This window comes from Dermacentor albipictus, unplaced genomic scaffold, assembly GCF_038994185.2.
Source record: "Dermacentor albipictus isolate Rhodes 1998 colony unplaced genomic scaffold, USDA_Dalb.pri_finalv2 scaffold_44, whole genome shotgun sequence".
NCBI lineage: Eukaryota > Metazoa > Arthropoda > Arachnida > Ixodida > Ixodidae > Dermacentor > Dermacentor albipictus.
Genome location: NW_027225598.1, coordinates 1127642 through 1150333, shown reverse-complemented (window position 1 = coordinate 1150333; position 22692 = coordinate 1127642). Strand labels below are relative to the sequence as shown.

Here is a 22692-nt window from a genome sequence, read left to right as displayed (position 1 = left end):
GAACCGGTAACGCACGGGTTGGTTCCACGTAGCAGAAAGTGCAGCCGAGGATACTTGCACTGGGGTGTGCGTTACGCGCATGCGCATACTATTGACCATTTCGCCGATGCACTCCCGTTGCACGGCTCAGATCGGCTTCATGGCCGACGCTCGCGCGATATTATAAAAAGAAAATTGCAAGGCTGTACGGTGTCTGTTCTGTCAGCAATTGACGTGGCCACCATCCACTACAATTACGTCGTAGTGCAGTAAGTCCATCACTTAGGTAGCACTGCTGGTCGCGAGCGATTTTTACATTGCGTAGCGCGTCGCGTAATCAGTAGCGACAACAACCCACTTGTTTCCAGAAACAGATCTAGGAAAGGGTTGGAGAAGACCTAGGTTGACACGGAGGGAGAGCGTACAGCTTCAAAGTAGACAAAAAGATTGCACTTCCGGGATAAACGCTATACGCTATATGTCTGTTTGATTAGAGCTGTTACGTTTCGCCTACGACGCGCGATATGGCCGGCGCGGATGCAACGGACGTCGGGGCTTCGTTCAAAGCGGCGGACATTTTGGCCCGTTCGGAGCGGCCGCGACGCATCCCCGCCGAGCGCGTCCCGGCATGTTCAGTGCCACGTGTCTTTGTGTGTGCGTGTGTGTGTGTGTGCCCACGCTTGTCAAAGCGCGGCAGCCGGGGAGAGGAGCTCCCCCAGTGTGAAGCGAGGAGGTCTGACCGGCGCCGGCCCGGCTGATGCGTCACCTCCTTGTCCCAACGTGTCTCTCAGTCCGTCCGTCGCCGCTGTCACGTGGTGTCGTCCCGTGACCTTCCTTCTTGCCCGCGACGCCAAGAGTATAAGAGCAGCTGCCCCCGGACGCCAGGAGAGAGGCTCCGATTTCTTCTGTTGAGTAACGTGCTCTCCCGTCTCTCTACTTCGGTCGACCTGACCGCCTGCTCTTTGCTATGCTAGAATAAACAAGTTGTTCTGTTAGCAGTCGCCTCATGCTTTGCTGGGACCTTCCGATGCTTCCAGTGTGCCCCAGGCCGCCAGGCCAACGCTACCCTTGGGGCTTGCGACCCATTTGCAACAACGGGCGCCAACGGTCCGGTTGCAACAACGGGTGTCAGCACTGAGGTTCCAACAGAGCTAAACATGTAACGCAGCTGTTCCTGTCAAGAAATGCGCTCGGACAGCTGCACATCGTTATCCAGTGAATGTGATAGAATCACCTCATGTACAGGGGCAGTCAAAAGTTCCCACGCCACATCGTGTTGGAAAATGGTCACTCTCAAGCAGGTTACTCACCTCCTGGAGTAATTTGGGATCTCGGAAGGTGTGGATGGCGAAAAATAGTGCCTTTGCCATCGTCACAAAAAACCTTGCGGCTCTTATAATCCAATGCATGACATCCTATATGGGTACGAAATGAACATGTTCGCGGAATCTGTGGCCTGCAAGCTTCTTACCACTCCTATACGTATTGCCGTAGGCTTTTTTATAGGTATAATGCAATAATAATCACTATTTTTTTCTTAGAATTCTCCCAATATTACACATTTAGGTAGTTAGTGTTCTGAATATTCTGATTCACATGTGTAAATAATGGAGCACCACCCATGGGCTGCCATTTGGCCTCCGCCGTACGCCGTACGATTTTTATTACCATTTTACATTGTCCAACAGAGCAATTCTCTGGCAATCTGGTGTATAGACAATGCGCCTTGGGTACGCCACATCCTTGAATTCTTGCAAACACTCCTCGTGGGGTCCCGTCGCAATGGAAGAGTTACGCACTCGAAGCTCGTACCAGCGGGTGGGAGCTAGTGAAGCAAAAGACAGTGTTAAACAACTTCCTTCGTGTGAACAAAATATTCTTATTTATTGGGTACATAGATTAACTAAACAGGAAACACTTTCCAATGAACGAAACAAGATACATAAAAAAAATGGCTGTGGCTCAGCTAAGGTTAAGCCCAGGATGCGAAGCATACTAGCCTTTATTTCAGTTGTTGAACCACTGTTTAGCCTGGTGAACTGCTGTTGCTTGGCTATATTTGGTTCGGCTAGACGAAGAAACAACTCATGCGTTACTCTGCTTCGCCTTCAAGAGTGGAACGCGACAGCGTTCCCGTCGACCCGCCAAGGGTTGTAAGACAATGGGCTACGGCGCAGCGACTACGCGCCCCGCATTGGACGCGGTGAGCGTTGAGCAACGCAGCGTTCGGCGCGGCAACGAAATGTGCGCCTGAGCAAGCGACGCACGCCTGAGCCTTAGAAACAGCTCGTTTCTAAGGCAACACCGCATTCACTAGAGGCGCTTTTGTACCGCTTTGAAGCATCGTACTCGTGGCTCAGTGGTAGCGTCTCCGTCTCACAGTCCGGAGACCCTGGTTCGATTCCCACCCAGCCCATCTTGCAAGAGTTGAGCCAAAGCCACCTAGAAAACCAGTCTCTGTACACCGCCGCAACCTTCGCTTCTCATTCCAACGAGCAGCTCTGCCTCCAGGAGGCATCTCACCTCGTGAGTGTCTAGCAGAGGCAAGCGTAGCTGCTTATATACCGCCGCGACGCCGCGAGCGACGGCGCGAGTTGGAGCCCCGTTTCTCCTCTGTCCTGACGTCACGGTGTCACGTGGTATTGAAGGCGACACCGCCGCGCCTGAGGAGCTGGGTAGAGCTCTCGTAATATGCTTCGCATAATATAATTAACCTGTTTTCTAACTGCATACACATTACAAGTGCACCGATGAAAGCATTAATCGTGGTAGGCAATACACATCTAAAGGGTATACATTCTTTATAGAATGCCGTATTAAGCATTCTCTTCTATTTGAAGTGAGATTACAGGCCTTCGGTACTATAAGTAGTCAGCCACAGAAGCATACCACATGTGTGGTATGGTTGCGCTCATGTTTTATGTCACATGCTATATAGGCGTAATGGTGCCAATTTAAAAGTTGCAAGACTATGGTTATCACGGAAATAAACGTTCCCGTGGAAGTACTGAAAATGAGGTCTGATTTTTCTGAGCTACTCTTTAAGGTTTTACGGGAGCTTTAAAGGAATGTGGTGTTCAGCGCATTTGTGCTGTTCAATAAAGACTTTATTATTGTAAGGAGACCAAGTTATTGTAAAGTGTTTCACTTTATCTCGTAGAGAGTTTAGCTATGGCTTTACTAAATACGTTGTCTTTTTGATCAGCGATCACAATTCGGGACTTTATAGCATTACCAAATTCATGGCACGGTGATTCTCACCGTTACGGTGTGTCCTCTTGTTTTAATACATTTCCAAAGAGGGACTACCAAACGGAATTTACACACTTGGACAAATAAAATGCACCTTGTACAATTAAGAAAGTACCGAGCGCCTCGATGCCAGCTACACGCTGAATGGCAGCCTCCAACATTTGCTGTAGGGAACCTTTCAATTCACAGATGTTTTATTTTTTCATTCGAATTATGCTTTCTATCCAAGTACAAGCTCCATCGATGATCTCAATGACAATCAGTGGCGTAGCCTCTTGTCGTCAGAGGCATACGATGTGCATTGCCCTGTCCACAGGAAACATTACTGTGGAAGTGTTACAGTGAATTACTGCCACGGCCTGAAAATCAAGGTCCTCGTCGTTGATTATCTGGGAAATGACTAGCTGCAAGACTTACGGACCCAGTTTTGGAATATGAATTTAATTCTTGACGCAAACCTCAAAAATGTGTAGTTGTGTTTGTTATAGGAAAGTTTGTTGTCGTGATATCCACGAGATACGTAACATTGTATGAACAGTGGACGAGGCAGAGTGAATAAAGGTGATCAATGCAGAGCACTAAGTAAACATGCCTTTGAATGAACGTATTCAGTATACTGAAAAGCGAATTTTATGAATGTTTAGTGCCAATAACGCCTTTCTCGCACCGACCATAATGCGACCCGTGTAGTTGGAGAATTCAAGCTGAAAGCCCTGAACCTAATGACTGGTGCCCTAACTTCGAGATTTAACGGCATCCACTAAGTTGAAAATGAACACACACTAAGCGGAAACTTCGCAGTCGACGTTGAAGGTAATGTAACGCGGTTCTGGCTTTCTGACATGTTGCGATGGTTCACCTCCTTTATAAATGATAGAAAACTGCGAAACAGCCTACCTTCTTGCTTTGCAATGTATCACACATACGTGCATGGTCAAAGAACGGAGAGTACCTGAACACGTTTGAGAACTTCTTGCCACAGAAAAGCTGACATTGTTTCCAGATAAGTATCAGACCAGTCAGCGAAGTTCATTGGGCAATGTCTAGAACTCTAGCCTTTATCCGGCTTTTTATAATGCTAATAACAGCTGCATGGGCTCGCATGTATTATATTGAGATGTATACTTGCTTTTCAGGAGATAACATTTAGATGGTGAAACGCGTTCACACGATGAACAACTACACGTGTCCATACGCGCAAGAAATCATCACCAGCCTGTAAGTCCACTCCAGCGCAAGTTGCTCGCCATTACACCTGCCTTATGGCAGTTAACGTAAACTCATACCTGCAACTTTTTGTTAGTAAATTCTGGTATCTTGCATACCCATATCCCAATCGGATCATCAGGCATGCCCTAGGGGGTGTTTCCAGAATATTTTTGGCCGCCTAGAGCTTCCAACGTGCATCCAATGAACAGTACATGGTAGTTTTCGCATTCCATAGCCACGATACTGTGACCGTGTCACGGTGCAGTATTTTTCATTCGGCGATGCACCGATCAACGGGCGCCAAAGGGTCATAGGAAGATGGTCCGGTGAGCAAGACGGTTATTGCCGGCCACTCGGGCAAGCGGCCGAAATAAGTCGAAGGCAGGTTTAGAGATTATTGTCTTTTTGTCGTCGGCGCGATCATGACGCCCCGACGGCCTCTTGTAGACGCCCTATTGTAGAAACCCCTGCGTATTCTCTGTCCCGCACGTGCATTGAGAAGCTTGCTAAGAAAGCAAGGGGGCGAATGCTCCGAAATATGTGGTCTCTGTGTGCAATCCTGCGTCCACGAATTGCTGACCATGTATGTGCGCCGAAGGCGCCGTATGGCCGGCTGCCGTCGTTTATCCTGTGTTTGTGCGCAGACAATAGAGGCCCACCACTGACTCAAGGGTGCGCATGTGTGGTGCAATACAAATGCGGGACCTCTAACAGCAGGCAGGAATCACCCGTTCCCTCGGCGCTGATTAAAAGGGGCACGGCCAAAACCTTGGCAGGAGCCGGAATACAATTGCATGAACTTGATTGGATCGTCATCAATATCTGCCATTCCTCGACCCAGGGAAGCAGGGAAAGGATAAGTTATTTAAACGCAGATTTTAGAGAGAGCTAGGCAGTCTAGAAGCTGATCCTACAATCTACTGAGAAGCCTCAAGTAGCTAGTGCCATTCAGTAACGCCTGGGCCGCCTAGTCGCGTCTTAACTGCGAGTTCCTGGTTGACATAAGAGATCACTATCCTAACGTCTGCAACGATGCTCACGGTAGTTCCCCTCAAGTGAACTCAACCCGGTCGAGGGAAGACGTCATACCTAGACTCCCGGGAAACCCAGTCCAGTAATTGTATCCACCGCAGCGAGATCGGCTTTGCCATCGTTCTTCGGGAAAGCTCTGCCATCGGCTGCACGCTTTACGGACTTGCTGATGCTGCCCGGCCATGCGTATGCCATCATGTGTTTTGTTTCGAACTTTGTTTAGTTGACCACCGTTAGGCGTGTTTTGTGTAGTGTTAATTTCTATATCCACTGTTAACTGTTCGTTGTATTTCTTTCGTTTTCGTCATTGATCTAGATTTAGTGCATGCGTGTTAGTGTGCTTGTGTTTTTTGTGTTTCATTTTAATTGTTAGTAGGTGCCCATCTATAAATATTTTTGTCCTATCTTTCTCCCTCCTCTGACTCCTTCGCTGTGTTCACTTCAGTGCATAATGACCAACAGGCTTTTATACCCCGTCGACGATTTCACGACGACGACTTCGCGCCGATGGCGGAAGGGTGACGAGCCGTGAAAGACCGCAGTGGCCATATCAAGCTGTCATCCTGATAGCGCCCCGACTGCTAACACGTGACGTCTAGGTAACCCATTTCCAAGTGTACTTATATCGCTCCCTCCTATGACCAAAAGCGCTTTTGTTACCGGATCGACGGCCTGCCAACATGGTTGCAGCGGTGCCCAGTTGAGATGTCGACGACACTGCCCCCAAGCTTCTGCTTTACGCTAACAACAAAAAATGCGAAGAACAATTTTTCGTCGTCGAGCACGATGTTCCAGTTACGCTCAGCGGGGCAGTCACAGAACGCCTGGGGTTTATATACCACATACCGAAAGTCGCCAGTCAAGAACTATATCCCCCAGCCCAACCTTTCGCAGATGTTTTCAGTGGACTAGGACAACTGAAAGGCGCAGAGTACTCGATGAAGCTGAAACTCAGCAGTGCGGGAGCCGTCGTGCCTGCTAGGAGGGTCCCCGTGGCACTGCAACACAAAGTTCTGGCAGAACTGCTGCGCATGGAGCAGCAGGGCGTCATTACAAAGTAAATGAACCAACCGAATGGTCTAGCCACATGATGACTGTGGTGAAAAAGAAAAAGTGCGCATTTGGCTTGATACAGCCACCCTGAACAAACAATTGCCTCGAGAAAATTACCCCATGCCAACTTTAGAAGACGTAGTTCCGCCGTTGTCCGGAGCAAGATTTTTTTCTACGCTTGATGCAGCATCGGGATTATGGCAGGTTAAGCTAACGGAAGAACGTTTAAATATCTGCACTATGAGTACGCCATGAGCGCGCTATCGCTTCCTCCGTATGCCCTTTGGAATATCGTCAGGCCCAGAAATGTTTCAAGCTGCAATGTATAGCTTCTTAGATGGTCTACCCGGTGTCGCAGTTGTACTGGATGATATACTAGTCTGGCGCAAGACAAAAGATGAGCATGACTGCAACTTGACACTCTTACTGACGCGCTGCCATGAATACAATCTGCGACTTATCCTGAAAAAATGCACCTTCCTGCAGGCGGAGGTCCGCTACTTGGGACACATCCTCACTACGCAAGGCCTGAGCATTGACCCGGAGCGTGTTCAGGACATCCTGGAAATACCCGAGCCTAAGACCAGTAAGCAACTGCACATTTTTCTCGGCACAATGAACTGTGTACCGCATTTCATTCCCAACATGTCTGTCTTGACGGAACCGCTAACAGAACCACTGCGAAAAGATAACGCATGGTCTGGACAGAAACACAAGAGGCCAGTTTTGAAGCACTGCACCAGGCACTCATAAAAGCGCCGGTTCTTTCCTACTTCGACCCGAAGAAGGCAGTCACGCTTTCTGTCGATGCTAGCAAGTCGGGCGTAGGGGCTGTTTTGATGCGAGACGACCATCCCGTAACCTTCTCGTTCAGATCTCCAACAGAAGCACCACAGCGTTATGCGCAGATTGAAAAAGAAACGCTTGCGATATTACATACATGCGTGCACGAAGTTTCATGATTACATTCTCGGCCAAGCCGACGTGATCGTCGAAACGGATCACTGGCCTTTGATACCGATCTTCCCCAAGCCCCTGCATCAGTGCCCGCTTCGCTTGCAGCGAATGCGCCTCAACTTGCAGCGTTACGCAATAACTTTGCAATGAAAACAGAGTAAAAAGCTATTCCTAGCGGACCCGTTATCGCGGTTTCCTAGTAAGATGGCACTGCAAGAAGAAACTGAGCAGTTTCAAGTGAATGTGCTTTTCTATGTTTCAGCCTAGGAACACCTCTTGAAAACTTTGCGGGATGCTACAAACGAGGATCCGGCACTTATCATCATTCGTGAATACGCAGAGACACCGTGGCCGAACCACACGTATGGAGTCCCAGAGCCGGGAAGGCCATACTGGACTTACAGGGAAGAAGTTCACGCACAAGATGGGCTAGTCTTCGGAAGCAACATGATAATTATACCGAAATCGAAACGGGCAGAGATCATGCAGCTCCTTGACACAGCGCACGCTGGAGCAGATAAGACAAAAGCGAGGACCAGCAGTATAATGTTTTGGCCAAATATTTCTGCAGATATCAAACAGTTTAGCAAAACCTGCAAGGCCTGCCAAATGCACCAGCCACGAAACCAGAAAATGCCCCTTTGGGCCATGATCTTCCTACCCTGCCATGGGAGTCCATGGGCGTGGATCTGTTTCACTATGGCGGTAGGGAGTTCGCCGTCATGGTTGACTTCTATTCCTTTTTCTTCGAAGTCCGAGAGCTTCGCCACACCACGTCTAATGCGCTCAAGACTTGGTGTGCACAAGTATTTTCAGTGCATGGGCTGCCACGTAAGCTGTATAGTGACAATGGGCCCCCCTTCAGAAGCTCAGATTTCAAAGTTTTTTAAGAAAACTAAACATTATGCATGTCACGTCAAGTCCATATCACCCGCGTTCTAATGGCATGCCAGAAAGAGCTGTTCAGCAGGCCAAGAAGCTGCTCAAATGGTGCACTTTCGCACACCAGATTTCGAAATTGCCCTGCTTGAGTGGCGTAATGCACCCAGGAACCTGGTTCTCATGTCTCCTGTGCAGATGCTCATGGGGCGCCACACCCGGAACCTCCTGCCGGTACCAATAACTCACCTGGAGTCCGAGGCCATACCCAGCAAGGATTTCTACGACCGTCTCCAGGCGATCCGGCGTCGGCAAAAGATTCACTACGACCGCAGCGCCAATAACCTTTCCCCCCTGTCGCCGGGACAACGCGTAACGACGTACGACACTCTCCAGAGAACCTTGTTTCCAGTTATTGTTCTAAGGCCAGTCGCAACGCCAAGATCTACGATTGTGAAGACTGAAACGGTCGTGAAATCCATCGCACAAGAGAGCACCTGCAGGAGGCAGCACCTCAACCGGAGCCAGAATCAACCTCGCAGGGTACTCCAGAAGCCGACCTCCAGCCTGGACAACAGCAGTTACGCAGAAGCACAAGATTGCGTCGGGAACCCTGTCGATACCCGTTGCGAGATGAAACTTCCACAACTTCTCATCATTAAAGGGAAGATGTGGCCATGTCACGCTGTCATCCTTATAGCGCCCCGACTGCTAACACGCGACGTCTACGACACCCATTTCCAAGTGTACTTTTATCGCTCCCTCCTATGAATAAAGCGCTTTCTTTACGGGATCTATGGCCTGCCTACAACCGCCACGGCAACAATCTAGCCCACGAACTTATCTTAACCCGAGCAATGCAATAACTACCGAGTTTCTATGGTGGGCGTGCTTTTTATTCGATAATACCTTTTATATCTGCCATTTCCGACTACGCTTCTCTTACTCTTCATTCTGTCAATTTAAACATTTTTAACTGTAAATTCTGGAGGCCTGGAGCAATATGTGTTGCTTCACAAACGTGACAAAACTTAATTATTTGCTCCCTCCGAAAAAAAGAACACAGTAGCGCACCACTTCACTGCGGCTGTCAAATTTTTAAGAAATATTTGGAATATGTGGATGCTCGTAACCCGTAATGAGCAGTGACCCCTGTGATATGGAACTTTTATCCCGTCCGATCCCCCAGCAATGTCTTGCTATGTTTCTGAAGAAGCAATGTGCAACATCGTTTGTTTACAATTTCATTTTTTTATCTGCTCGATTTTCTCCCAAAGTGTACTAGTTTATTAACATTTAGAAAAAAGAACGTACCTATGAAGACATGTGTACCGATCAACGTTGTCATAACCACCGCACAACTGTAGTCCTTAGACAGGAATATTAGCTGCTCCATTTGGTAAAATATAGGACCTGAAAAGAAACAAAAAATATACCATTCGTTTACTAACTAAAGATGATTCATATTTACCGCTCTTCGGTGGAGTTTGCATATCACTGACCGATGTTTCAGTTTATTGTGCTCGCTTCCTCATAAGATTCTAGCTTCATTTCTTTTTTAATCCTTGAGAGATGGCTTTGTGATCTAGTATTCGTTTGCTACTTTAACAAGTATGCGCGGAGGCTTCTTGCAATATTGCTTAAACCCGCCATGGTTGCTTAGTGGCAATGGTGTTGGCTAGCTAAGCACGAGGTCGCAGGATTGAATCCAGGCCACGGCAGCCGCATTTTTATGGGGGCGAAATGCGTAAACACACGTGTACTTGCATTTAGGTGCACGTTCAAGAATCCCAAGTGGTCCAAATTTCCGGAGTCCCCCACTACGGCGTGTGTCATCATCAGATCGTAGTTTTAGCCCATAAAGCCACATATTTAAAAAAAAAATTTCAATGTTGCTTGAATATACTACCTCCAGCGTCAGCCCGGTTTTGGCACTTCACTGATTAGCGATCACTCCGCGTTGCAACGAGAAGCATCGTCATGTTTCTTAAACGTGGTGTAGTAAATCATATGGCATGCCATCATCATCATGGCACTGTTCCTACTGGCGTCCACGTGACAAGAACAGCGTAACGCCGTCATCTTTCTGTTGTCACCGCACAATCGATCACGTGATACACATCCTGACGTATACTAACATCTTGTGCGGTCTAAAGTAATGGGGGAATAATGACCAACAACAAAATGTTTCGCATGCACGAAATTCTAAGAGTCGTTCGATTGTCTGAATTTTTGAGACAGCTGCAGTGATTTCCAATCTTGGCAGATAGGTCATACTGAACGCAGGACAATGCTTCTCATGCCAAAATTCCATGGAGCTGGCCACGCAGTATTTTGCAGCAAGTACAAATGATAATTCCCTGCGACATTGGTGAAACCCCGCCATCTAAACGGCGTACGTTCATGCAATTGCCGCTTCATACCACTATTTTGCGGGTTAGAAATACCCACTCCATCAATACTGCTTGATCAAAGGCCAGCAAATCATCTGCAACGCTAACATTGCTGATATTACTCCGCGTAATTAGATATAACAAAATTTCACGCTGTCCAAAGTTCGGTAATATCTTAAAATGACATTCTTGGGTATTGCGTGTCGAAACAACGATCCGATTACAAAGCACGCCTTAGCGCGGGGCTCCGGAAAAATTATTACCACCTGGGATTCTTTAACGTGCCCTCATGCACGGTACGTGGTTTTGTAGCATTTCGTCCCCGCTGAAATGCTACCGCTGTGGCCGGGATTCGATCCCGCGACCTAGTACTTAGCAGGGCAAATTCTCAGACGCTAAGCAACCATGGCGGGTTAGATAGTTTCCGTACCAAATTTGTTTGGTTCATTCAGTATTCAGCGCCCGTGGTCTGGCCGAGCCGGTCCGTTTGCACACCAGCGCACAATGACGCTCTCACTATACCGATCTTTAGATAGCGAAAGCCTGAAAAAGCCCGCGGTTTGTAAGCTGACACCGAGTTCTCGCTACTTTCAGGGGAAAGAAAAAACAGAAACTTAAGCCTGCCTACCCATGGGAACGCGAAATCATTATAGAGTTTGTAGAGCTCGGAACACCGTGAACGCAATCATGTTATCACTCATGCGCGCGCATGTGCTCTCACGCATCCCTGCTCCGCAAAGTGACGAATGTTATATCGGCGTGTATTTCTTAATGTTGTCTTACTAATCTTTAAATACAGCTGCCATATCCTGAGTGTTTGCCTCCTGAGGGTGTGTGATGGGGCGGGAGTCGTTATCATGACCAACACACGTTGATCTTCTGAATGCGCTTGTTGGCGATGGCACGATATAACTGCCTGCTCCTTGGATATGTGCCATTGTACACAAATCATCACCCCTACTATCAACGCATGGACGCACTTCTTGGTCAATCTCCTTTTGGGGGTAAGATTCATATTATGGCGATTATATTCATGAACACATGACAAAAATCACTAAGAACTAGTTAGCATTGTTACAATATGTAGCGCCTGCTTCCTGCCCTATCGCCTTTTGGATATGTAGCGTAGTGGGGAAATCTTCTTGATCAACACTGGTGACCATCTCAAGGAGCTAGTTAGTGCGGGCACGAAAGAAGTATGCGTGTGCTTATGACCTTTTCACTGGAACGGACATGTCGCTGTCATCGAAAATCTATAGCACAGACGTTGCACAGGCAACGAAGAAAAAACAATGTGTCTCTTGCCTAATGATCAGACCATCCGGTTGCTGCAGTGGTGGGCCGGGGCTCATATCAAATCGCCAGACGGGGGTCTTCTTTTTCCTTTAGGGGCCAGATATTTCAAATTTCTCCGTGAGAACCCGACCAGCGATCGATCGACCTACCGACTTCGGCGAAACCATTGGATACTGAGCGTGATAGTATATGGTCCTTCAGATGATTAAATTGCCGAGTGATTATTTGCCTCTAGTCTGTCTCTTTTTGATGTATCAGGTATTTCGGCATGACGCGGTATGATTCCACATCGTGTGATTCCACATCGTGTCATCGTCATACGACATCTACAAGACGCCTGATTGACCTCTTCGTTCTAGAACTGGTTACAAGATAGCCTAAGTCCAGATACACTAAATCTGCCTGAAGTTGGCTAATAATGCCTTGTCTTCACAAATGTGAAAGAAGAGGGTTGACCGAAGCGTCCGATTGTTTATTAGTCATATCATAGGAAGCCAACAAACAGTGACATCATAGAAAACATTGGGGAAATCGTACTTAGTAACTTAATAAAAAAGGACAAATTAACAGAAATGAGAGTAGTTGAAAAGACAACTTCGTGCAGGTGGGAAACTATCTCACGCTTTCGCAGTTCGCTTTCGCAGTTCACGCTTTCGCAGTTCGCAGTTTCGCTTTTCCAATTGAGCTACCCCGGCGCCATTTCCCCATCCACTTTCTTGGGTATTTATGTTCTACTACTAGAACCCTGGGAACGTTAGCCGGCACCACCAATCCCAAACATTTACGGTGGATGTGGAACATACTTTATGCCGCAGGTATCACGAGTACGTGATTTTATTTGGTGAAGGTGAGTGGTCAATAGGCCAACATATGCTACCTGAAGGCATCAATCTTGCCGGATTCGAGACCCTCGTTATGTAATGAACAAGAAGAAAGGGGTTAACCGAGCGACCCAATGTTTCCTAAATCATAATAATTAAAGCCAACAAACATAGAGAGCATGGAAAAGATAGGGGAAATTACTTACTAACTCAATTAAAGAAATGATAAATAATGAAAGTGAAAGTGGATAAAGAAACTTGTGGTACCATCTCACGTCTTCGCATTACCATGCGATGCTCTTCCGATTATCATTAATTACCTAAAAAAGAAGATCACGCACTCGTGACGCCTGCGGCTGAAAGGATGTTTCACATCCGCCGCAAAGGTTTGGGAATGGTAGCCCTATTGGTACAGCATCGCATGCGTAATGGAAAGACGTGTGATCGTTCCCCACCTGCGGCAAGTTGTTCTTTCGTCCACTTTAATTTCTAATAATCTATTATTTCTTTTATTCACTTAGTAAGGACATGTTATTCCCCCTATCTTTTCCTTGGTGCCATTGTTTGTTGGCCTCTTATGTTGCCTTGACCAAACCGTTTATATTTTTATACACTTGAGTAGTTTCAGTGGATATGAAATTCCTAGCAAATTTCAGCAAGATTTCGTTCCCTAAATAAATTAAACACTAAAGTTTAATAAAGCAACCTTGTTATAAACGCAAAAAGCCATAAACTTCTCTGCTTAATAAAGCTGCGTTGAGGGGGCCTTGGAGCTACAAGCAAGATTTCTCCCCTACCATAACCGTTGCGATGCCTATGTCTTTCATGCAGCAAGTACCGTCCGTCCGTCCGCCTGTCGGTCGCATGCACGCCTAAAACTCATCCGGCACTCCCCTATGCCCATGCACGAAAAAAAGAAATATAAAGACAGAAAAAGCGGCACGCGATTAGCCAACACCACCTAGATAGCACAAGGCATGTTTACTCCGATCCATGACGTCCTGTTACCTGACCTAAAGTTTCGATTGACAAGGTTGGCGTGATGCGAGCGGCGCCGTCAAAATCACTATTGCCTGCTCCGGAGCATCCCTATTAGATTCCGGAGCAGACGGGCCAGGTAACGTGACGTCATGGATCGGAGTGAAAAGGCCTTGTGCTATCTAGATGGTGATGGATTAGCTGCGCCAGTAGTGACGTCATTGCTCTCCATCGCAGCCGAGCGCACATGCAGTAGTTTCTCTGCAGTTCCAAAAATGTGTATTGCACGTGCCGTACCTACTCCTTATGATGAGTAGATATGCAGGCAGTATGCAGTATATGTACATGTAGGCAACGCCGCGAGCAGAACCGGGAACCAGCACGTCCACGCCGTGCCGATGCTGCAGCGCGGTCACAAGAACTGGCTCATGCAGCCGAGCGCAAGTAGTAAGTGCGTACCGAGTATCCGGCTGCCTACCAAGCCGTCGTTCAATGAACCGTCAGGATAAACCCAGTGATAAACACCAGGGCCGCACGCTTCAGGGTCACTGTTTAACCATCTGTACGGATTATTTGGGTGGTGATTTTTTTAATACTGCTTGCTAGGCATATATATAGGCGTTACCTGACAATAAGAACGCCAGATCTCATTGACGTACCTGCAGGTCGTATCACCATCCTCTCTTTGTAAATTTTATCGAAGACTCCCCACTGATTGGCAGAATATCTGTAAATTGAATACGTTGCACATGTTTCACGACGCCGTTATGATTTCAACCGAAGAAATGCCTTACTTTTGTCCCTCATAGGAGTACATTCTTCTGAATAATACTGCTCTATTATTCATTGTGCTTGTTATGTCCACCTTGCATCGCACAAGACTTTTACCTGTATCACTGTACGTCCATATAGGTTCTCTTGTGCCTACAAACTGAGAGAACGATGGTATGAGAATCAGTGTTTGTTTAGCATAAAAACATTCAACACAGGCCCTAGGCATTCCCATAACGGTCACAAAACATTAACAAGACAACTTAGACCTCTGGAAATCCGTCTAAATTCTTAACCCTTTTCACGAAGACACCTGTAATTTCTCACGAAAAGGCAATATACTGCTTATTGGCTTTGAAACACAATGTGGGGTCGTTATATCCAATTTGATTGTGGCGCTAAACCATGGCACGTTAGGGCGCTGACGTTAGTGAAGCTTGTGTGAACTGAAGGGAAGTTTTCGGCAAAACAAATAAAAATAAACTGACCACCAAGACCTAAGCACGAAGGTGTGCGTCATAACAAAACAATTTAAAACAGAACCGATGGCTGCAAACCATGAAGCCCAGACGTTATCAGTTCTTGAGGAACACGATGCTCTCAGCCCCGCCAATAACTAGGGACTTCAAACAAGAATACCTAATCGATCATATTTTTTTATATTACGGTCTAATGCTTGTTGTGCCGTAAAATGAAAATGTCTTTTTGAGAACTTTGCTTTGTTTTCAATAGCAACCTGTCGCTTGCAGCTGTTACACTTCAACATGGCACTGGGCACTGGTCAAGTGATTGCTTTCTACGGATCGCGCACTTCACCAGTGCCCGCCTACACAATCCAGTGCCCGCCTACACAAAGAAGCTCCCTTTGAGGCGACAGTAAACACGACATTCTGTGGAAGCTGCGCGACCACAAAGGCCAGGCTTTTCAACTCGCTCAAAGCTCACCGTGAAGCAGAGCGCTCAAGTTTGATACAAGCGGCCAATGCCGACGACTTCCGTGGCAACATCGTGGACCTGTCTCCTATAGCTTCGTCATTTCCAGGTCATTGCCTCGTAGGCGGGTCCCGCAATTGGACATCAAAAGCATAGTCCAGAGAAGTGGTGCGACCGCTCGTCGCAACATTTAACTATAGGTGGCAGCGCCATCGCCGCGTTAGTGTGGTCGATGGCGTGCATGAAATGTACGCGTCGGTGATCCACTGTGAAGAATTTGGCACAATTTTCTGGTAATGGAACGCGCTCACTGAAGTGAGCTTATCTTAAATTGGCCTCCAACGCTACGTTTTTGTACGAAATGCGCATAATGGTTCCAAAAACTGGAAAGAAGCGCAAACTGTTATTTGATGGGCGTCAGGCACTCACCCACACAGTCTCGGTACTTTCTATGGGTTTTTTGCACGTTTCGCTTTCGTTGAGCCTGCACGATTAGTATCGCTGAGCCAGTTATTTATACAGCATTCTGTGCTAATCTTATACTGGTTCATAAATGTCTGTGTTCCTGTACACCGAAGGTAATGTGGAAAGGTATTGCGCGGTCTCCACCACAAACTAATGTGCACTCTGTAGATATTTTTCCTTTCCTTTTCTTATTCGCTAAATAAAAAACTATGGGGTTTTTACGTGCCAAAACTACTTTCTGATTATGAGGCACGCCGTAGTGGAGGACTCCGGAAACTTCGACCACATGGGGTTCTCTAACGTGCACCTAAATGTAAGTACACGGGTGTTTTCGCATTTCGCCCCCATCGAAATGCGGCCGTCGTGGCCGGGATTCGACACCGCTACCTCCTGCTCATTAGCCCAACACCATATCCACTGAGCAACCATGGCGTTTTTTTTTTATTCGCTGTGCTAGCCAAGAGGTAATGAGTTTAATTAGGCAAGCTAGGTTACTGTGACAGTACGTTAGTATAAGATCATCAAGTTGCTTCACACGGGATTATTTTTGTCGCCCTTGCGTGGTTACGCGCACGACAGCGATGTGGCAAAGTTTTAATTATTTGAGGTGCCAAAATCATTAGGTAGTTTTATCTCAGCTAATAGTGGCTACTGTCTTACGTCAAGCTAACAACGTCACAATGAAGAACACGAGCAAATTAAAATAGCCGCCCTTCAACTTAATGTTACGAAATTCATGATCTAGAGAATGCCCTGTCACTCATGATCTTCGTATAATGCCAGATATTAAAAAAAACACCTCTAGTCCCGTAACCCCTAAGCAAGATTTATGCGATTATCGCTAATACTCATATCATAATGACGCTATCGTAATATAAGGTGTATGACGGGTTCTGATACAAGTGCATGCTTATGATCATACCAACTCGTTCATGTTTCGTGGCATCACAGAGTTCTCGGAGTGAATAACATACCGTGACGAGTCACATTTTTAGCGTGCTATTCACGTCTTGATATCACAACTTCATTTATTTAAAATAAGATAAACATTTTATGTGATGTTCTCAAAACCCGAAGCAATAATGAAATTGATATGATTGTGGCGAGCGCAAGGTACGACAATCACACAATGCAAGCTCGACCCGGGCGTACACTGATCCTACTACAACCAACGCTAAATGCCTTTTGCACCGTCAGGAAATGTGTACGGGCATTTATGACGTTCTTCTTTCACGACTGCGTTTATGGGGAATGAGACGTCAGAAGATCATTTCCCTTACATGTGTACAACATTTAAGGAAAGAAATGCTTCGCTCATTTAATTAAATCTGAACTCCATATTCTCACAATTTACAATGTAGTACGTTGAACACTTGAGAGCAGTGATCAGATTTAATCTTCAACAACAAGATTGGTTACAACGTGAGCGTTATACGTGGTCCCCAATAAATTTTTTCTCCTGTGTAAATTTATTTATGCGAAAAGCATTCAACTAACATAATATTGTGGGCAGAAAAAGCATGAAATAAAAAACGCGTTGTTTCGCTACCCAATTCGTCAACAAAGTTAGATGCCATGTTATAAAAGTTAACTGCAATGGTTTTTGCTTAAAGCTTTTCTTGCGGGACTTGTGGAGGCTGCAAACACTGTCTTCACGTGGCCAGTACCTGCCCATTGTTTTCTTTTTTGCATGAGTCATATATTACACTTATTCAGAGGGTCTGCGCACCGCTATACGCAAAACGAACCTTATCAATATCACCAATTTATAACAAATGGATATTATGCTACATGTTCAGCATCATCGACTGCTGCATTAGCCTAAATGTGCGCGATGTTCTAGAAAAGGCAAATGCTGACGAGCGCAAATTCGCGCAGCCAGTTTGGAGAGAAATAAACTCAACATATTTAAAATAATTGCTCATAACAACCAGCAAAACAAGATTACAGCTCGCCTAACCGACAAAATCTTTAGTAACAAAAAGCCACCACTGAATCACTGTGTTTACGAGAGGAGTGAATTGACTTGCCCATAAGGTGATGTGCTTCCTGATGCATCCTAATTCAATAAATCCTATTTTGTGCTTTGGTGTCTTAGTCAGGTAATAATGTAAACTAGAACCTACTTCATGGGAAATTGGGCACCCAATTGCCGACTAAAATGCAAAGGTTTCTACTGCTTGATTGCGGAAATCAAATGAAAGGTCACTTGTCCACTCAATTACCTGCATCTAAAAGCAAACAAACCTTATAAATGCACCACAACAATAAATAAACAGGGCAATAATTGTTTGGTGGAGTTGCAAAGTTTTTGTATAACTTGCGCATTTCGGAATGAGTTCTTTTGAGCAAGGGAATTATAAAGAAAACACGTTTCGACTTAGCAGGTAGCTGCGGAATAACATAAGCAGATTGATTCTTGCTTGCTGAAACACCATGTTTAATTCACACGCACGCCTGAACTAACTGGCATTATTTGTGAGAAACTTTATTGTTTATTTTTCTAGCGAATTTGTAGATTATGTTGAAATATATAGTAATAGGGAGGCACTCGATTACTTAATGTATACTTCGTGGTAAAGACACAACTGCTCTATTGTGAACATGTTTCAGACTTGATGCCATCTTGGTAAGAATTAACTATTTACTTTACTTTCTGCATTTAACTGCAATGTTTAGCAAATGGGCACCAGTATGCTTTTAGGACTAACAATTAGTACCATCAACCAAATTTACTCTAATGTTTGATGAAATTTGAGGAAATTTGGCGGTTAGTGGCAAATTCGAGATTCTACTTGCGTATGTAATTATAGATTAAATTCTGCACCCAATTACTAAGGTCGGGACTCGTGTGCTCATTATAATGAGCTCATCGCTCCACTCATAATTCATTTTCGTGCACAGTCTATTATGTGTACCACTCATTTATGGTTAAGAAACGGCGATTCCGGAAAAAATATTAACCATATGTCACCGACTATAATGCCATACAGTATAATTTGTACTACTAAAATTCAATAGTTCTGTATTTTCAGGTGGCAGAGTCACTTTAGAATTACAGAATGTGCCTTACCTTCCTCATCTCCGGAGTCGCAATGAAGACATCACCGTAGCCGCTATGTATACGTTCGAAAAGTGTCATAATACTGGTAACAAGAAGGGCTGCAAAAAGCTGTTTTTTTGCCATGTCTTTGCCAGGTGAGGCTTAAGCGACTGCGGGATTCGACTAAGCTTCGGTAGACAGCAGTTATGAGACGATAGTTTGCAAGTAGATTACAAGCGAGTGGCAATGTGGTCATTGTGGCCACATTTCACAAGTGTCTCGCGCAAAAATATCGCACTGTTTCCCTCCATATTTAACATTCTTCATTGTTATGTCTTTCGATTTAGGACGCGTCTGCGTACTGATATGGTTTACGAACAGAAAGCTGTACGGGTGCGATGTCATCCATTATTGCAGAGTGTTTACGCTATCTTGTGATGTCATCGTTGGGCCTTTTCTTCCACTATTTCATGTGCGCTAAACAATACCTTATTCACCTGAGGCTTGCGCAGTTCTGCAGTAAACGTTTTATCTGCGTAGGTGCTCAGGTGCAGTGGAAGTTGAACTGCTACAACATTCGAATAAATGTAGGCGAGGAATTGATAGCCATTGCATTTTATGAGACAGCAGCACGAAGCATGGTTGGTTGCTCTATTGTGCATCTATATTACAGCAAACATTTGCCTAGCAACAAATTACCGCGCATGGTGTCAAGCGCACAGATAAAGCAAACAGATGTTATTATAACATCGCGAGCACCCACTGTCACAACGCTGACAGGATGACGAATGCTGCAAGCACGGAGTGAACTCTTCGTGCTCTCTCGCGCTTCGCCACGTCTCTGAAGCTTGGGTGACCTACAACACTAGGCCCACACGAAAAATAAGCGCAAGTAGCCACCACACATTTCGATTGGGCCTAAATCTTAGCACTCGCTACAGACGGGCTCAAGGAGGTCACGTTCTAGTGACGATGAAGAACGACGCAGTGTCACAACCGTGAGTTACAAATTTTATTCTTTACTGCGCAAACTTCTGCCCAGCGAAGGAGGAGGAGAATGGAACTTTCTTATTGCAGAAACCGTTGCGTGGTTTACTCCTGGGTGGTTTCTTCTGACAGGGCTCCACTGGCAATCGCGGCTCGCCGGGCCTGGTCGAGGGTCGCCAGCGAAAGAAGTGACACTCAAGCACTACCATAGCAGCGAACCAAGTCGGTGGTCGTCGAAAATCTGATCTGCGGGTCAGGTGCCTCGAATTTTTGTATGTGGCTCCTCGAAGGTTCCAGTGTAATTGCTCGTGCATCCGTGCTTTCCAGACTATACTACACAATTCTCATCGCGCATTCAATGATTAAGAAACACCGATTCTGAAAAATACTAACCATGTGTCACCGACAAGGCTGCCTTGGAGTATAATTTGTACTGCTCATATTCAATAGTTCTGCGTTCCTGTTAATGGAGTTACATTGAAATTATAGAATGTGCTTTACCCTCTTCACCTCCAGAGTCGCAATGAAAACATCGCCGTAGCCGCCACGTATACCCTGTAGAAGTATCATAAAACCGGCAACAATTGGTAACCGGTATGATGTGCACTTTATTGTTGAAAAAAAAAGTTCATTCTATTCTAAAATCTATTCTAATCAGATTACACAAACCTCGGTGACAGCAGACTCAATAGATAGGATCAACGATAACCTTTGAGTAAGCTCGAAATCATGCAGGGGCGCCTTGCGCTTAACGAGAACTTTAAGTTGTTAGCGGGTGAAATGCTGTCCTCGAGAAAAAGATAAATAACTACACGTGTCAACGGCCCCCTTTTAAAAAGCATCGTCATAATGCTACAAACAAGAAAGCAACAAATTAAAGCACACGAGGTAAAGAAAAAAATCGAGGACGCTTAAGCTTCGCCTTTCAGAGTTGAACGCGACAGCATTCTGACCGATCCACTGCGGCCGAATTTGGTTGGGGGCGAAATGCGAAAACACCTGTGGTACTTCAAATTAGGTGCCTGGTAAAGAACCCCAGGTAGCCCTGGGGTTCTGTTTTTCGTTAAGGCACCATTGGGCACGCGGGAAGTCGACGCGCTTCCCAAACCAGCTTTGTTTTCGCTCAATCTCGCACATTTTTCCTGGAACCCACAACATACGGCACACTTGGCCCTATCTTATCGCAGTTGAACTTAATACGGAGCATAACCAGGGCGGCAATTCGCCTAGAGTGTCGGTGTAATTATATATATATATATATATATATATATATATATATATATATATATATATATTGACACGTGTATTTATATTTATCGGGCGACTAGGTTTCACCGCCTAACAAATCTTATCGCACAGCGCGGGACGCGCTTGCATGTATCCGAAGTTTCTGGAAAGTTATCGATGCTTCTATCCGCAGTCTGTTGTTGCCGAACCTTGTGTGATCTGATTTATTCGCCTGACGCGAATGATGTAGAACTTTATGGAAGGCACGCGGGTCCCAACGATTAGTCTGGAACATTCGACGATTGTGTGTAAAAGCCGACGCGCGTGAACCGCTGATCAGATTTTCGACGATCGCCGACCGTGTTCGCCGCTACCGTTGTGCTATAAGTGTAGCCTGTTTTGTGGGCACATGTTCGCCCAATAAAAGTTAGTGTTGTCTATCACAGTATTGCTACTGTGTTCTTAACGTCACCACCACGTGACAATATACCTTTATGCTTGTTCTGGCACTTGCCGAACCCTGCACTGCATAGCCAACAGCGGTTCTTTCGAGCGATACAGCTTGCCTAAAACAATCGGCTGTTCGCTCTCAAACCATGACCTTATAGAAATTGCTAGAAATTGAAATTTAAAAAATTAATAAATGGGGGACGAGCTTTCCTTTGAAATTATTCGCAAATCATCTCAACAATATTTTACTTTAGCCCCAAAATATTGATCAATAAGGTGTGCGCATACATTGCGGGGATAAAAATGTTAAATATGATAAAAAGGCTTCGCAAGTTTAACTTCAGCAATCGTAAACACAAAAGCCGGCATCCTAAAAATGTGCCGCCTAAGTGCATCCCTCCTTTGTAATTAGCATGGGACGATGTTGTGTTGGTGCGCTGTATAAAAAGTACCCGTGCGCAAATGTATACAGCCCACAGGGTCAACGAATGAACTGAATTTCTTCTTGCTTAGCGTGCGCAAACTGAAATTCACGAGTACATTGGAAAGTTGACAATGCGAAGTTTGGACTGCAGTTCTTAATTGTTGGTTATAATTCACAAGCATAGCAGAGAGTGGACGATATTTCGCAATCGCTAGTCCGCACACTTTTAGTCACGGGTGTGCACTATAGAATGTGCTTAAAATTAAAACATGAGTTTTCAGAGTGTATAGTGGCGACTATTATAAACTCAAAGAGCTTGTAAAGTTGAAAACGGTGTTTATTGAAGTTTTGATTTTCTTCCAGTAGGAAATAGCATATACACGGGTTCTCATTTTCCAAATCATCCCGCATTACTCACAAGTTTATGCAATAAGAAAGCAACTGTACTTACTGAGATTGTTCACTATCTGCTGCTGAACATTATTGAGCACGCCATGTATTCTTGTGCTATTATTTCGTAGCACAGATAAAAATTGTCCAGAA

At 45.6% G+C, this 22692-nt stretch overlaps 1 protein-coding gene across 1 annotated transcript; it reads right to left on the bottom strand.

Annotated features, from left to right (window-relative positions):
- Positions 1–1594: 1594 nt before the first annotated feature.
- LOC139052933 (uncharacterized) lies at positions 1595–19350 on the bottom strand. The gene is made up of 5 exons (XM_070530079.1): positions 19092–19350; positions 14644–14780; positions 14509–14576; positions 9676–9774; positions 1595–1804 (listed from the first exon to the last, which is right to left on the bottom strand). Exons 1-5 carry the CDS (start codon positions 19203–19205, stop codon positions 1644–1646), a joined length of 579 nt encoding a protein of 192 aa, XP_070386180.1. The 5' UTR covers positions 19206–19350; the 3' UTR covers positions 1595–1643.
- Between the last annotated feature and the right edge of the window lie 3342 nt (positions 19351–22692).

Bases quoted from the DNA above. Each gene is read 5' to 3' on its own strand.
- LOC139052933 (XM_070530079.1), bottom strand. From the start codon at position 19,205: ATGGCAAAAAAACAGCTTTTTGCAGCCCTTCTTGTTACCAGTATTATG. The intron at 14,577-14,643 runs GTAAGGCATTTC...TTCAATTTACAG, and splicing joins TACTCCTATGAGGGACAAAA to ATATTCTGCCAATCAGTGGG. The intron at 9,775-14,508 runs GTACGTCAATGA...GTTTCTTTTCAG, and splicing joins GATGGTGATACGACCTGCAG to GTCCTATATTTTACCAAATG.